The 18,010-nt window shown below is 41.7% G+C and overlaps 1 protein-coding gene across 7 annotated transcripts in view; it reads left to right on the top strand.

The window, feature by feature from the left end:
• Nucleotides 1–18,010, top strand: part of TRIP12 (thyroid hormone receptor interactor 12) — a 177,497-nt gene that overhangs the window by 80,950 nt on the left and 78,537 nt on the right. For all 7 annotated transcript variants that reach the window (XM_030575536.1, XM_030575537.1, XM_030575535.1 and 4 more), the window contains 5 exons: nt 1,644–1,749; nt 13,838–13,974; nt 15,081–15,164; nt 16,723–16,818; nt 17,851–17,999. In XM_030575536.1, coding sequence (XP_030431396.1) covers nt 1,644–1,749; nt 13,838–13,974; nt 15,081–15,164; nt 16,723–16,818; nt 17,851–17,999 — 572 coding nt within the window. The remainder of the gene's footprint in view (nt 1–1,643; nt 1,750–13,837; nt 13,975–15,080; nt 15,165–16,722; nt 16,819–17,850; nt 18,000–18,010) is intronic.

Consider the following 18,010-nt stretch of genomic DNA (forward strand, 5'->3'; position numbering starts at 1 on the left):
AGGGCAGGACCATCTTTGTATCTTAAGACTTTAGAAACACTGTTTCACAGACAGTTTTTTCATTTAAGAATCATATTTTGCTATACACTTGGGCTGTATGGTTACACTGAATGAATTTTTGTCCCCTTAAAGTTAAGATTTGGCATACAGTTATGGCTGAGATAGGCTTTAAGATCTAAATCCCTATTTTCAGTTTAGCACATATTTAAAAAAACACACTTTGGACTGCCATTCTTCATGTATTGGGTCTTGTGGGGTGGTCTCTTGTTGCATTTCTGTACAACCAGAGAAATGAAATATTGTGAATCTTCATGTCTAGACAGTGATTATAAATTTTAGTTGTTGGCACGACTCCTCAGAGGCTTGGAATGTAGTCACAAAACCCAGTGCAGGAGGGGTGGGGAGGAAAGTGCTGCAAAAGTTTACCCTAGGAGTAAATCTATGGGGTTTGGAGCAAAAGCACTCACATCTCCAGTTTCAGAAAAGGCAAAATTCTTCACTTTTTCAAGCTATCTTATGCTCTCTTATAACTCAGATGGGAGAACTTTCATGTTATCTGAAGATAACTGTTTTTACCCTGTTATTCTTGCCCACTTGACTGTATTGCCTTGTGCTTCACCTAGAGAGAGTTGCATTGAAAACAGCATTATTTGTCCCTTTTAGGAGTTAGTCCTCTCCCACAGATTGTTGGTAACATTAAATCAGAAAACTGATCTTAATAACTAGGCGCTGTGAAGGGAGATTGTATTGGGAATGTTGGAGGAAAAGCTGACAAGAGTAGATAAACATTTGACAAAAATCTTGCGTTCATGTGAACATATGTAATAAAAACGTAAGATGAATGATGGACAAATTTTCCTTAAAATTAAGGAAATTAAATGCTAAAGGAAGGTGTCATGATAGTCTTGGAGATTAAAGATCTCTAGGTAAAACAAATACAAGCAGATCATGGATAATGGTAGTGAAAGCCTCTCACTATTGACTAATATACATGAAATCTGATTTTGAGCACACCACATCTATGGGATGAGGGTCTTTACTTCCTACACAATATTTCACCTTTTTGGACTACTCACATGATAGGGACTCCCATATGTGAAGACACTGACCTCAGCGTTTCACATAAGCCACCAACTGGTATCTAGAGCACCTACTCTTAGTCACTAACTTGACCTAGAAAAAAACTGGCAATGTAGCAGTGCTGAAATAATATCTTTCCCATCACTCCTTTGTGTTTAAATAGAATGTTGTCTGCCTACCAGTATGTCTAATGAAAGAACAGATAATTTACACAATGCCATGTCCTATAATGTAGTACCTGTTGTAGGCAAGGCCTCCCATCACTGCTATAAAATCATAGAAATTTTGCCAGGTGTCCAAAGAACACATTTTAATAATTCCTTTTATTAATTATACTGAGTTGTGTTGTTAGGCCATTAAAGCTTTCCTTCAATATTAAAACACAAAAGGCTTTGTGATGGCAGTTAAAAGTAGGTGGGTGGCTGAAAAGAGGAATTTATTGGTGTCTTGTCTATGAAACAACACTTAACTTTTGCTATGCTTCTCTACTTGCTATATACTTGAAAACAAAGACTGGAGTGGATTGAAGTGTTGTCCTAACTCTCTGTATTATGTGTATATAGGTTTAAGAAAATCTACGAAGAAGCGCAGTGAATCACCACCTGCAGAGCTCCCCAGTTTGCGGCGGAGCACACGGCAAAAGACCACGGGCTCCTGTGCTAGCACCAGGTAAATCTTACGTTCAGGTTTATGAGCTATGAATGACTTTTACTGCAGTTGATTCTTCTGTTGATGGAAAAGGGCTTCAAGTTGCTATTGTAAAAAGTGGCTATTTATACCAATATAGAAGTATGTGTGAAGTTTGGCATCCTTCTACATGATGCTACTGACCTCCAATTACTGAGCAGGGAAGGACTACAATATAGTAGGCTAGCTCAGCAAATTGGTGATAAATGTACCATTGTGTCCTCTGAGTCAGAGATGGGGGAAGGCTATTTAAGTGGGACACACTCAAGGTCTCTTCCTTACTTTTTAAAGAAATCATTGGTATGCAGCTGTTTCTGGCGGACACTTTGCTTTGAGGAAGAATAAAGCTTGCAAGCTGTAAGTCACTGTTTTTTGTTTATTTTTTAGAAGGTTTTTTAGCAGAAAGGCAGGTGATCATAAAAACTTGCTAGCCAAGCCAGGGTAATAGTAAACTACTATTTTATTATATTTTATTTATTTTTATATATACTTTACGTTGTAGTTGTGTTCCTGAAAAATGTGACTTCAGGCGAAACGATGTTAAGCAAATCCAATTTCCCCATAAGAATTAATGTAAATGGGGAGTGGGGGGGGTTAGGTTACAGGGAAATTTTTTTTCACCACACAAAAAGCTATATAATTATATAGATATATATACACAATACACGTTTTAAACAAACAATTTAATAGTGTTCACAGCTATGATGATTGTGAAGCTTGGTTGAGGTGGTGAAGTTAGAGGGTGGAATATTTCCCAGGGAATGCCTTGTTGCTAAATTAGTGGTTCTCAAACTTTGTGCTGGCGACCTCTTTCACACAGCAAGTCTGAGTACAAACCCCTCCCCCCCATAAATAAAAAATAGTTTTTTTTATATATTTAACACCATTATAAATGCTGGAGGCAAAGCAGGCTTTGGGGTGGAGGCTGACACCTTGCAACCCCCCCCATGTAATAACCTCATGACTTCCTGAGGGGTCCGGACCCCTAGTTTGAGAACCACTGTGCTAAAAGATGAACTATCACTCATCTGAGCTCTCAAGGGTCAATGTAGTCTCTCACTCTACAAGACAGAAGGAATGGAGGGGAGGGGAGATAGCAAAGCAGACAGAGACAGACACACACCTTGGTTGTCGGGGGAAAGAGAAATACACACTGCCCCTTTAAGTAAGCTGACCCACTCTTAAATGCATTGTCTTTTTAAGTGGATCAGGAAGTTTGAGACAGCAGCTGCTGCCCCAGACTCGCTCTGTCTGTCTCTGTGTCCCCACCCTGCTCTATATGGAGAAGAGGTAAGCAGAGTGTAGGAGTAGGGGGGAGGGGGACACCCTGACATTAGCCCCCCTCCCTTCTCCCCGCATAGTGAGCAGGAGGCTCGGAGTAGCTCCAAGGCAGAGGGGGGGACATAGGAGCAGCACATGGCAGTGGGGGGATGGACTGCTGCAATTGCTAGCCTGCTGGGTGGCTGCAGCACAGGGAACATATAAGGGAGCAGGGACCTAATGGGGGGAGCTCATAGGAGGGCTGCCAGTCTACCTTGGTTCCAAGCCCCCACCAGCTAGCTGCAACAGGCTGCTCTTCCTGCAAGCAGTGAACACAGCAGGCGGCTGCCAAATGACATTAGAAGGGAGCATTGCACAGCTTTAAAGGAGCATGTTCCCTAATTGATCAGCAACGTAACAATGAAACAACATTAACCGGGACGACTTTAAGTGAGGAGTTACTGTATATTTTTTGGCAACTGCAAATCACAGTTTGATTTCCTTTTAGGAGGAAAGGATCCTCTGTTTGTCCAAAAGAAGTTCTTGTTAATTATGCAAAATGCAACTTGAGTTAAAAAAATGTCACCATGTTTAACACTGTTCAGTGACTAAATATTCAGTTAATAGATTTTTTTAATATACTATGCAACTGCAAGCCAAAAAAAATCTGATCCAAGGTTCAGGCACTAATATCTGCTCAATAAACTTGGGTCTGTAAAGTCTTGGGAGTCTCTCTCGGAAGTATCTCAGATACGTACAAGCAGCGAGGTGGGCTTTTTTGGTTTGTGTTTGTTTTTTATTATTGTGCTAGTTTATGGTTTTACTAACAGCCATGTAGATGACTGCATATCTATATCACAAACTTTGGTTGGTGCAAGTTACATTGGCATAAAACTGTTGATCTTAGTATATCACTTGGCTCCTTGCATTATTACTGTGTACTCACCAAGAGTGCTTGTGTCAGTGCACTGTGCAGTGCACCATAGATAGGTATTCCAGCATGCAACTTGCCATCATCCAGCTCTCTGTCTTTTGGGAAACTTTGGCAATGCATGTCTCATGTTTTTGGGGTGCAATTCAGATCAGCGAGGTTGCTACTTCCTCCCCTTTAGCCCTGGGTGCCTTAAATGCTCTGCTGCTCTAGCTCCCTGTCTGGCTACTCCCAGCCAGCATACAAATGAGCACTGAGTGTCTGATGCCAGCAGCCTGCTTGTTATGCCATAGCTAGGGCCCTTCCAATTTCACAGTCCATTTTGTTCAATTACACGATCATAGGAATTAAACTTATTTTTTAATGATTTCAGCTATTTAAATCTGAAATTTAATGCATTTGCAATTGTAGGGGTCCTGATCCAAAAAGGGGTGTGTGTGTGTGTGGGGAGAGGGAGGGTTGCAAGATTATTGCTGGGAGTGTTGTGATCCTGCTACCCTTACTTCTGTGCTGCTGCTGGCAGCAGTGCTGCCTTCAGAGCTTGGGCAGCTGGAAAGTGTCTGCTGGTCGGGAGCCCAGCTCTAAAGGCAATGTGCTGCCAGCAGCAGCTCAGAAGTAAGGATGGCATGGTATGTTATTGCTACCCTTACTACTTCACTGCTGCCTGCAGAGCTGGCCCTCAGTAAGCAACTGCTGCTCTCTGGCTACCCAGCTCTGAAGGCAGCACAAAAGTAAGGGAGGCAATACTGCGACCCCTCTGCAACTTCCTTTTGGGTCAGGGCCCACAGTTTGAGAAATACTGGTCTCCCCCATGAAATCCCTATAGTATAGGGTAAAAGCACACAAGATCAGATTTCACAGGAGATCAGATTTCATGGTCTGTGATGCATTTTTCATGGCTGTGAATTTTGTAGGGCCATAGCCATACTCCAGTCTCCTTCAGCCTTGGCTACTACTAGCCAAGTGACACCCCCTTACCCCCCCCCACGCACATACCCCAAGGCCTGAATTTTCCCCCAAACTCTGTCCTGAAATGTCCAGCTCTGTCCTGGTATATTCAGAGGAGTAATAAGGTTCATTACTCCTTTAAAGAGACAAAAGTACTGCTCATTACTTAAACTGGAGTTAACAATCACTTCAAATCTCACGCAGCACTAAGTTGGATTAGATTAAAAGTAAAACAAGTTTATTAACAACAAGAGGTTTTAAGTGAGTTCAAGTACAAGGGATAAAGACAAAAGTAGCTACAAGCAATTAAAAGTAAAAGCCATTTTCTAGTAGCTAAGATAACAAGCTACTAGAAAGTGGTAGGTTCAAGGTAGGTTTTTTTTCATTGTTCTTTCTAGCCAGGGCTGACTTTCTCTGTCAGGAACTTCTACAGAAATACAAGGTGCTGGTTTCCCTTTTCTTCCTAATTGAAAGATCTTTGCCTAAGCAGGTTTCTCATCTATGTTCAGTTCACAGAGACTTCAGCCCCCTCGGTTTGAGGGTTCCATCTTTCTCTGCTTGTAAGAGCTCTTGCCCCTTGTATTTGTCCAGTGATAGATGCCAAGATGACTACTTGGGGGGGAGGGATAGCTCAGGGGTTTGAGCATTGGCCTACTAAACCCAGGGTTGTGAGTTCAATCCCTGAGGGGGCCATTAAGGGAACTGGGGTAAAAATCTGGGAATTGGTCCTGCTTGGAGCAGGGGGTTGGGCTAGATGACCTCCTGAGGTCCCTTCTAACCCTAATAGTCTATGATTCTCTCTCCTTACATCTTTCCAAACTCACTGTTTAGTCCTCAGGATGACCTCACTCTGTTATTCCCTGTCTGTGGACCCCTGCCCTGCTCATTCATATGTAAATAGTGACCATTGTTTGTGTTCATACCTTGCTTGCTTCCATTGTAGAAGACAGATAGCTGCCTTCCCTCCTATGTGTGCAAGAACCTATTTCTCTCTTTGTTTTGGTCACTGACTTTAAAACATATCAGGTGTTCACAATTCCTCAGTGTTAATTTTTTTTTACTATTTTATATTAATTACCAGTGTCCTTAACTTTCATAAAAGACCTTACTTAAACAGTTTTTTATAATTACGTATCATTTGAGGGTCAGACTCTCACAACAGGCTCTCTCCCCCACACACACACTTGTTAGGTTGAGGGCTTTGTTTATCTTTTATGCAAGTGTACCTTCTTTGTTTCTACATGACAGCCAGGCTGGTCAGACAAAACAAATACACATTCCTTTGTCTAATGCAGACTGTGTTGCTTGCCAAACACATTTACAGAACATAATTTTAGTACATATTCATAACTTTGTACACTATGTATACACACATTCTGCAAGAATATTAATGATGAGTGAATTATTAGTTTTCCAATGATAGCTTGCATGATCCTTTTTAGATACAGATTATGACAAGTGTGTTAGATGTAGTGTGTGTGTCAGGATTGATGACTTGCTGACACAGTAGTGAACATGATGGAGAAGTGAATCGAGCAGGGGGTAAGTTCCCATCATGCAACTTTCTTTTCATTATGTCATTCATAATCCAATAATTTGTGCCTTTTTATTAAAAAACAAACCACGCAGCACTTCTGTCCACCATCTCTGAGAGAAGCATGGAGTCCACACAGCACTGTGCTATTGTCATGAATGTGGCAAACACAGGGCGAACAATCCTCCAGTGTTTGCATAACTGCAGGAAGAACCGCAGCAGCGGAGGACATGGCCATTTTATGGTGGACAGATGGCTGTGAGGCAGACATAGCAAAATCCAATTAAAGGTGGTGGTTGGTGGTGATCACGGAGCAGCTTCAGATGGCGGTGCACTGCTTCTGGGGCCCAGAAGCAATCACTGACTGGTGAGATTGCATCATAATGCATGCTTGGGATGACAAGCAGTGGATGCAAAACTTTTGGATATGAAAGACCACATTCTTGGAGCTGTAGGCCAAGCTTGCACCAGCTTTCCAGTGCAGTGACACCAAAATGAGAGTTGTGCTGACAATGTGAGTAGCTATCTCTTTGTAGAAGCTTGCAATTCCAGATTGTTACCAGTCAGTGAAAAATCATTTTGGAGTTGGAAAATCCATAGTGGGGCTGTTGTCATGCAAGTATCCAGGGACATTTAATAGTCTCCTCCTACACGGAACTGTGACTCTTGGTAATGTGCAGGACATAGTGCATGGAACTGCAGCAGTGGGGTTCCCAAACTGCAGAGGGGTGATAGCACCTACATCCACCTTTTGTGGCAAGGTGGGCTGGTGCCAGAGTATCTCAACAGAAAGGGCTACTTGTCTATGGTTTATGCAGCATTGGTGGATCACCAGGGACGCTTCACCGACATCCATGTTGGCTGGTCAGGAAGGTGCATGATCCTCTCATCTTTAAGAACATGGGCATAATCTGCAACAAGGGAGATGTAGGTTCAATATTAGGAAAAACTTTCTAACTGTAACGGTAGTTAAACTATGAATAAGCTTCTGAGGGAGGCTGTGAAATCTCCATCCTTGGAGGCTTTTAAAAAAAGAAGCTGAACAAACCTGTCAGGTATAGTGTAGGTCTGCTCGGTCCTGCCACAGTGCAAGGGACTGGTCTTGATGACTTCTTGACATCCCTTCTAGCTCTGTGATTCTATCGCTGTTTGTTGATAAAGCTGCAAGCAAGGACTTTTCCTCACCGGTGGGTTAGTGTTGCCAGTAGTGATCCTGGGGAACCTAGCCTACCCCTTGCTCTCTTGTCTGACGAAACCATACACTGGCCACCTTGAAAACACCAAGGAAAGATTCAGCTACTATCTCAGCAGGTAAAGAAAGACAGTTGAATATGCTTTTGGTAGATTGAAGGAATACTGGTAGTGTTTAATCACAAGATAGGATTTCAGGGAGCAAAATATCCCAGTGATTATAGTTGTGGGTATGGGTGTGTGTGTGTGTATATATATATGTATATGTATAGTGGCCTGTTGTGTGCTTCATAAAAAGCAGATGAAGAGGAAAGCTGTTGCTAGGGTCAAGGGAAGAGGTGGAGTCACTGTCTGCTCATTTAGAACCAAATGCAAGCGCCATTGGAGTTCCATGTGGAGCTATGTGGCTGAGGAAGGCCTTGAAAGAGCGCTTTAAAAGTCAGCCACAGAAAACAATCCACCACACCATGTTACTATCTGGCCCTGAAGTTTTGGGGGCTCTTTAGGATTGTGAAGTGCTTATTGTACACTTGTAGATGAAACACTGCCTGTTAATGCACCTCTTAATTTTGCAATGCTTGCTAAACACCTATAATTACATGTTTGTGACTGATCTTATAAGTTCTGTCACCTTATACAATAACAAGTAATGGGCGCTTTCAGTAGCACTAGGCATTCTGCTGCATATGTTGTGAAATAATAAAGATTCATTATTTTACCAGAAATAGCTTCTTATTTCAGACCAAAACCAGAGCAAAAATGTGGAATTAAACACCTACGATAAACTTTTGGAAACAAATCAATGGAACAGAATTTAAAAAGGGAAAGAACGTGCATGTTCATTTTGGGTACACGTACTGACCTGAGAGCTCCACGGTTGCTATATAAGTGAAGCTGTGGTTCTCCTTACAGTTCTGTGACATGGAGTGGTGGGAGTAAGGATGCAGTCCCTGAGGCCATATGCATTGTTGGGGGGGTATAGGGAGGTGCTAAAATGGATTTCTCCATTGACTGCAAAGGGAGGTGAGCCTGAGATTGTTGAATTTGTAGGTCAATGAGAGTCTGCACGTTTGTTTGCTGTTGAGGAAGCCCCATTATGTCCTAATGGATCTCACTCTTGACTCCTGGGCCTTTCTTGCTGTACACTCTTTCCCTCTCCATACTGTCTATAATAGTCATCCTTCATGCCTTCTGTTTGCAGTCTAATGCAGCACCAACTTTTCAGAATCTCACTGAATATATCCTCACATGTTCTCCTTCCCTCTCCTTATGGTCAGACATTCTGCAGTTGTGGAGTGGGGACTCCTCAAGGCCATAACAGAAGCAGCCATAGATAAAAACACAAAGATATATTGTATGTATAGTCACAACAGGATGTAAGTGTTTAAGTTTCAGAACTCCCTTCCCTCGGTCCTGTAATGTTTTTAAACAAGACATGCTTTTTGACACGTGAGTCTTGGAGTGCCTGTGCACACCACCACTCTCCACCCCCAGCCATGGAGAGTATGGCCCAGAAAGGGTGTTGGGGTGGGGGTGGGGAGGCAGGGAGGAATGAGGAGAGTTGCTTGATTGCATGAAAAATAAAGGCCCTGGTTTCTGTAGGTATGAGTGCAGGGCAACAGCACTGAGCGCTGGCAGTATTTTCCACGGGCATTGCTGATTTTTGCTGATCTCTCACTCTTTGTGGGTAAGACAGGCAGAGAGGAAAGCTTGTGCTGCTGGCCTCTTTGGCTGTGGTGGAGTCTGCCCAAGTCATCACCAACTGGTGTGGGAAAATGTCCTACCACAGAGGAAGAAATAAAACCGCTATCCCTAAAAACCTGTGGGAAAAGATTGCAGAATACCTCCCATGAAAATTTCATTAAAATCTCTCAGGAGGATTCAAGAGACGTACTTTTTTATGTAAACTGCTCTCCATGGCCATCCTGACTGACTCTACAGGGGAATGAAAAGCAGATAACTATCTTTGGTTGTGATATCATTGTCTTTTCTAGTATGAGTACATTTTGGTTGGGTGCCATCTTTACATATGGTAGTGGGAACACACTTACCAGAGACTCACCCATATTTAGCTGCTGGAACTGATTAGATAGCACTGGAACTTCACACAGATCCTGGCTTGTGGCATAGCTGGACCTCCCTGTTGCATGTCTCCTGTTGTTGTCATCCTCTCTATGGCAGGGGTCTGTGTTTGGGGCTTCTCAAAGGTACCCAGGAAGTTCTGTGGGGTACTAGTGGGGTCTTTATTAGAATAGTATGCAGCTTGCTGGTCAAGTGGCAGGTCTTCAGCTTGGCACCAGATTGATTGTTAGCCTTTCTGGCCTTCTGGATACCTCCTGAAGTCATTTTACTTTCGCACAGTACTTCCGCTGATTCCTGTCTTACTCCTTTCCCTGCATCCTCTGTACCATCTGCTCGTAGATGTCCACGTTTCTATAGGTGGTCCATAGTTATTCTTGCATAGCCTATTCTCCCCACAGGACCAAGAGATCCAAAGCTTCTGTCCAAGCAGGAGTACGTCTGGAGCATATAGGCGGCATGGTTGTTTTTGGGCAGTTGCACGCAAGGGAGAGCTGCCAGGTATGCTCACCAAGCTGGGCAATTAGGAAAAGGCATTTCAAAAATACATGACATTTTTAAAGGTGTGGGGTGGCTTCTGTGGCCCCTTGGCAGTTGAGATCACAATTGTGACTAGAGCATCAGTGTCCACCATTGTGGGACAGCTGCTGGAGGACTGTTAGGTCTTGTGGTATCTGTGCTTGCTCTGTGTTGACCACAATAGGTTTACCATGGCTCAACACTGTTTGAGGAGGTGGTGTTACTGCATTGCCATAAGGGGCACTTATGTTGGCAGCTGAGAAATGAGTATAGACACATGCGCCCCTAGGTCAATGCTAGGTGACTTGAACAGACCTAATTTTATAGCGTAGACCAGGCCTGAGTCAATGAACATCAGATTTATGCAAGATAAGAAATCAAGTACTAAGATATAATAGACTTGGAACCTGGGATAGCTGCTGGTATCACATAGCGAATAAAAACACCATTAAGATTTTTGGAACGTTGGGGTAAAAATCCAAACTGGTTAGCTTTAATTTAGAGGGTGCAGCAATAAAGGCTGTTTGTTTGTCATGCAATCCAAACTTAGATAAAATACTTTCTGGTATTGTGGACTGCATCAACTGCAATTTTGAGCTAGCTGTTCTTGATTGCCGGTTATCCAGCAGTAAAATTTTACTGTGTTTTTAAGAGATTCAAACTTTAAAAGTCCCGTTAAGATGGTGACAGCTGCGAGCTGTTGATCACTTTGAGGCAAGTTAGTTATTTTAAAGGTATCCACCATGTAAGCCAGAGTATTCGAAATACATAAGTCTCATTTAGCTGTAACCAGAAAGTTATGCTGGAACATGCAGAAATGAGTAAATCCTGGTCCTTATGTCAAACTTATCATTGAGGATGGAAAAGGTGAAGGGGGAGGGGGAAGCATTTTAAGTCTGTAGGCAAAGCTGTAGAATAATCAGATCTATATAATAGAAGCTGCCATTGTACGTACAAATGCCAGATTAGCTTCTGTAGCTTGGCCAATGGTCTCATGATATCAATATTTGACTCCCCACAGTGGCCCATTGTGGCAGGATACTCGTAGTCCATCTGTTAGTCAATTTCACACAGGTATTGAGGAGGACAGGCTGCCTTTTGTCAAAGGTTGCTGCTAAAATTACACTTAAACACCATCAAATCTGCAACAAATGACCATATGTATTTTAACAAAGCTTTTAACCACCAGGCCACTTGCTTTACCGTGAGTTGCTTTTAGTCAGAGACTTATTCTCATTCTCCTGCAACACTGTAGTGGGGTCAGCAAAATCCACCCCTGATTTCACACAGATAACAAGTGAATGATGCAAATATAGATGCTATTTAGCCTGTATCCTCAACATTACATTAAAACCTGCCGTTACAGACATGTCTGCAGATTAGCAATAGTTGAAGTTCTATATCTGGAATTTAAGCCTCCAAGCAAGTAACTAGGAAAATGTCAAAAGTTTTTCATATCTGTGGTGAAATTTCAAAAGTGTAGCTACAAAAACAATGTCTAATCTACATTTTAAAGTGCTTTAGGTGGAAAAAAAAAGAACAAGTTTGTTAAATTGGATTTGATAACTTTATTGATCAGCAGCCATTTTTCTAACACTTCAGGAAAAACTCTGAAGTGTGATACTACTCAGAAAAATTATGAATTTTGACATTATCTTGTTCAATGTTTTTCTGAATTCAGACAAACACCTTGACCCCATTACAACTACCAGTGCAACAAACTATTCTTGCCTCTGAAAGTATGAATTTCTGACTCCTACCCTTTCCCATTTTAAAAAAGAACTTGAAACAATCAGCAAAGCTAGTTGAACTTTTTTCTTAAGGGGGAAAAAAAAAACGGAAAATGGTGGCATAATTTAATACATAAGGATGCTGTCATGGATACTCTGGAACAGCTTTGAATCAAAACCAGGCAGGGCCCTTTTCAGTATGACAACCCCTCAGCACACTTGTACTAGGCTAAGCTGCCTTGGCTTCAGTGCCTCCTGGGACCAAACTCTGAGCTGTCAGCCTCCTTGTTCCATGCCATGAGCTCCCTGCAGTGAGACCACCTGAATAGGACACATTATACTTCTCCTCCCCCCACAAAGGGGAACTGCCAAATTCCTCAGTCAGCAGTGACTCTCAGCCCACCTTGTAAAACAAAAGGGTGTATTGTCTGAACACAGTGTAGAAAAAATCGTTGTTAGCACAGAAACCAGAAAACTATAGCTAAGTCTATCTTGGTCAGACCCAGAGCCCTAGTTCTCCCACACGGAGTCCTAAAACTGGAGAGAGCTGCCTGCTTCCGGCAATCCACCCTATATTGTACTACTTGCTTCATCTCTGTCTTTTGTTGTCTTTCCCTAGCAAAACAGGTCACTTGGCCTCCACCTCTACTTTTTATTCTCCAACTTGTTGCAGCTGGCTGGCTTCTTGCAGAGGATGGGCTCCCTGGTCATCAGTTACTAAGTCAGAGATGGGCAAACTATGGCCCGGGGGCCACATCCGGTCCTCCAGATGTCTTAATCCATCCTTCAAGCTCCTGCTGGGAAGTGAGGTCTGAGGCTTGCCCCCTCTGGTGCTCAAGCTGGGGAGTGGGATTGGGATTGGGCTCTTGCCTCATTTCGCACAGCTCCTGGAAGCAGCAGCATGTCCCCCCTCCAGCTTCTACGTGTAAGGGCAACCAGGGAGCTCTGCATGCTGCCTCCACCCCAAGCGCTGCACCCGCAGCTTCCATTGGTGGGAACCACAGCCAATGGGAGCTGTAGGGGTAGTGCCTGCAGATAGGGCAGCTGGCAGATCCACCTGGTTGTGCCTCTGCATAGGAGCCAGAGGTGGGACATGCTACTGTTTTTGGAAGCTGCTTGAGGAAAGCACTGCCCAGAGCCTGCCCCTCTGGCCTCCTTCTATGCCCCCCTCCTGGCTTCCAAATTCCTTGGTCCCAGCCCAAAGCGCTCCCAACCCCTTATCCCCAGCCCCACCCGAGAGCCAGCACTCCTAGCTGGAGCCCTCACGCACCCCAACCCCCAATTTTGTGAGCATTCATGGCCCACCATACAATTTCCATACCCAGAGGTGGGATCAAGCCAAAAAGTTTGCCCACCCCTATGCTAAGTTATGAAGTGTCTGGCCACTGTCGGGGCCCAGGCAGCCAGGTGACATTCACACCTGGTCCTCCTGAGTGTCTACAAATATTAAAGCACCTTTCCATCTACCTAGGTAAACATGCAGCACACAGTACTTATGCAAAAATATTAGGAAAATTTCCACTTAGTCACAGATGCGCATTCAATTGTCTGAACTTAAATGTTAGTGTGGTCAGTTATTCAGCATCAGTTTCAAAATATGATCAAGATTCAAGTATTCACTTGTTCTATCTATAGCATTTTTCATTAGTATGTGTAAATGTGGATACCAAGAATGTAAAATGGATGCAATTGCTTTCAGGTCCACTTTGGGGGGGAAAAAAGCTGAAGAATGTTCCGAGGAATAACTATGACTCTCAACGTTCCTTTATAATCCTCCATACTGGTTCTTGTTTTTGAGTGGTCTTTTGTTAGGTAAGAAACTTGTGTCCATTTAATTGGTAATACCTGGAACTTTATACATTATACTTGCCTTTCTAGTCGGCGAGGCTCTGGCCTGGGCAAAAGAGGAGCAGCTGAAGCTCGCCGACAGGAAAAAATGGCTGATCCTGATAACAACCAGGATGGAATTAATTCTTCAGCTGCACGTACGGATGAGGCTCCACAAGGAGCAGCAGGTAAGAAGAAACACAAACTTTACAACACACGTTGTCTAGTGCTCTGTAAAACATTGATGTAAATTTTAGCGTATCGGGCTTCATAATTTATTTTCAAATAAATGAGGGGCGAAAGGCATAAACGAATTCTTAATGTCGCTTCTGGATGCTGACTGAGGAAGGGATAACAACTGTCTTGAAACTCAGGTGTTTAGTTATAGTTGTGTTCAGAGGCCTTTTGCTTATGTGACGTAACTCGGAACTCTTCTCCAAACTACTGTGCTAGTAATGTTACTGTTTATCTACCCTATAGAAACAAACATAAGTTAGTGTGCTAGTTGACAAGCTATTATCAGAATCTGTATCTAACCAGCCAATACTACTTAAGTCTGTCCTTTTTATAGTAAAGATCTTTTGGTTACCTTGTGATGCTCAGTTGTGAAAGTATTTTTGTACCTTTTGATATTACCCTACATATTTTAGCTTTATAATACTTATAGATAAATGTAATTTTCCTAATAGTCTTGGCGAGTATCTAAATTATTGGCCTTTCTGCACTGATTATGCTGGGTTAGGAAAAACTGTTCACGAAGTTAGTGATATCCTAACACTGAAGAGTACCTTATTCCCCAAACAATCTCTGAAATAATTGCAGAATAACTTACTGTTAAGTGTAAGCAACCAGCCCTAATTCAGCACATCAGTTTATTTCAATTCGCCAACAATTATGTTGGCTTTTAGAAAAAATCTTTAAAATGTTCAGGCTTGAAAATAAGGCATTGATTTGCTTCAGTGCAGTGTAACAAGTTGGATTACTTAAACTGAATTCACAGACTTTATGCATGTATATCTGAAAGTTAAAATACCTGTTTCAGAAGTACAGTCAAGTTTTCTGTGCAAGTTATGATGGAGAAACCCTAGAACTTGTGTAGGTGTTGTCACTATTAATTTTCTGTAAGAATATCGCTTAAATGAATCAAAGTTAAATACAGAGTATCTTAGAAGCCTAGTCCAATTGCTACTGAAGTCAGTAGGAGTTTAGTTATTGATTTAAATAGAAGCAGCATTGTGTCCATTTTGAAATAAATCTTAGGTCAGTATTACTCTAAAATATTTTCTTTCTTTAGCATCTAGTTCTGTTGCGGGGGCTGTAGGCATGACAACTTCTGGAGAAAGTGAGTCGGATGATTCTGAGATGGGAAGACTACAAGGTAAAACTCTTTTTACTAGGCTAATATGATGGGTTGATACTATATATATGTACATGGTGTTAGAAAAACATTTATTCTGATATTTTTCTCTCTGCTGATACCCATTCAAAAAACCTATTTCATCTCCTTCCTCCCTTCCCCCACTGCTGGTGAACATACTGCTTTGCCTACTATAATTACGCATAATGTAGTGGGGAAAAATTGTGTTACAGTAGACACTCAAGAATTTGGCAGTACTAGAGCAGATTGAACTTTGAGTGTCTTAACTCATATGGTACTACATGAGTTCTTTTTGCACTGGTTACTGATTTCCCAATCCATTAAACATACTCCACTTGTCTAAATACTTTTTAGATGAAACAGAACACTTAATATGGAAAACAGTTTGTAAGTTGTTTATTCTTCAAATCTGAAAAGATGCCAATAATAGCTTTAGTTTATAAAACACTAGTGCAAGTTTAGTTAGGCCTACCACTCTTTCATGCATCTGCTCTTAGATAATGATGGAGTCATTTGCTTCTTCAACACCCACCTGTATTCCCAGGTTTTGAACAAATAAAATCCAGTTGTGCTAAAAATTATGCTTGCTTGATGCATGGGCTGCACAGAAATGCATGTAATTTCAGAAACTGATAACTTGAACAAAATTCTGCATTTAACTTGCCTGTCTTCTGTAAACACTTTAACAGTCTTCTACTGCATTGGTGCAAGGAATTGTGGTGATCGCTTCCTCTGCAAAAATAGATTTGGGGCAAAATTCTGGTTCCTTTTATTCTTAAATGCTGGAAGAGTGGGGGAAAAGAGCAATTGTTTGCTTGCTAACAGTGCCTCCAGCATTAGTCAAATAATATTGATTGTTAATTGCTGATCAATGCTACAAATGGGTGGTTAGCTAAGTTCAGACTTGCTGCAGTGAAAATGAGAAACCCCCCCTGCCCCCCATCTGAAGTCAACTGTCCAGACAAGAAAAACAGGATGACTTAATATAAAATTAACAGATGTTTTGCTGCTTCCAAAAGTTTAGACTCTAGCAAGCGAGCTCCCCTAACAGTTCACAACTCCATTTGCCATGCTTTTCTCTCCAGTCAGTAATATCTATTCTGCTTCTCCTGTACAACTCTTGTTCTGCCCAATTGCCTTGTTTTTGCCATTGCACTTTAACTTTTTTACAATAGTTTTCATTCAGACTGAAACTAGAACCTACTATTTCTAGTATCAAAAAACATATAGATGTTTATGTTCATGTAAATACTTCAGAGAAATTGACAACTCCAAAATTCCTCCTGGCTCTTTAAAAAAACAAAACAAAAAGATGACTGTCTTTTCACAGCCTTGATTCCCATTTGACTTAAAGCCACACTTGAGTAAAGGGCAACCTTTTGGAGGACAGGTAGTTCACTTGTCTTTATTGGTGTTAGGAGAAATCCAGTTAGTGTCATCTTCTTTTTCTTTTTTTTCCCTGTGTTAAATCTTCAAAACTCTAACTTTATAAGTTCATGAAACTGAGTTACTTGGAAACTTTTTATAAAATGTTTAATATCCCGTGTTTTGCTTTTAGCTTTGTTAGAGGCTAGGGGTCTTCCTCCTCACCTATTTGGCCCTCTTGGTCCTCGGATGTCACAGCTTTTCCACAGGACAATAGGAAGTGGAGCTAGTAAGTAAACTATATCTTGTCTGACTTAATTCTGTCAGCAGCTTTGAGACTGGTTAAACTTGGCTACTAGTAAATCTAATGTATTTAAATCCTTACATAGACAACAACTAATTTTTACGATTAAATCTAGTGAATAACGTTAGATAGTGTAAGGAACTCCAGCACATTAAAACTTAAGTTTCTTTCCTTCCTTCCTTCCTCCATAGTTGTAGAACATTGGCTACAAGCGTTTAACTTTTTTCTTTTTAAGAAGTGAAGTTTTGGCTTAACTTCCTTTTTTTTTTTAAAGTACCATCTTGTTTTTCAGGGTTTAGTTTGATTTATATATACTTCTTTAACAAAAAGAAACTATTAATTGAATTGAGACAAGGATAATTTTTATTTTTACAATTTTTGAAAAGCTATTCTCAAGACTAGGTATTGAAAACTGTTGTGATCATGGCATCCCTAGTGCACAATGATCAGATGAGCTTGAAATCATTTTAGAGGGACAAGTGTTTGAGCACCTCTTTGAAACACAGGTAAGTGCTGTCAGCAGGGACTACTAAGGACCAAATCCTATCCTCTTCTTACTTCCACTTCAGCATACCTACAATGCAGCAGGCTGCGATGCTTACCTAGCAGTCAAAAAAACTAGGAGGCGACCCAGTTACCAGGCCTGCCAGCACATCACACCAACAAGGGGATGTTGTCTGCCATCTAGTTCTTATGCTGTAGTATATGTTCGCTATCCCAGTAGTATGTGCTGCTTACTTCCTAAAGAAGAAGTGATATTTACCACCCACCGCTGTAGCCATCCTGTCTTATGCTAGGCAGATTGTTTTGGTAATTTTAGCGCAGTTGCTCCAATATGCTCACTTCAGCTGCCTGGCAAGGGAAGCTCAGAGCAAAATTTGACCCCCTTTTTTTAAGAAAAAAAAGGTGAAATCACAGAACACCTAGAAAGCAAACTTTCTGCTTGGTAAGATGAGTGATCAGAGCTTTTAATTACCCTAAATATTTACAAGTTATAACAGATCTTTACTTTCCTAGGTTCTAAAGCCCAACAGCTTCTTCAGGGGCTCCAAGCCACTGATGAAAGTCAGCAACTACAGGCGGTAATTGAGATGTGTCAGTTGTTGGTCATGGGGAATGAAGAAACATTAGGTGGATTTCCAGTCAAGAGTGTTGTACCAGCTTTGGTAAGGATCAC

The sequence above is a fragment of the Gopherus evgoodei genome, chromosome 9, assembly GCF_007399415.2.
Source record: "Gopherus evgoodei ecotype Sinaloan lineage chromosome 9, rGopEvg1_v1.p, whole genome shotgun sequence".
Lineage (NCBI taxonomy): Eukaryota > Metazoa > Chordata > Testudines > Testudinidae > Gopherus > Gopherus evgoodei.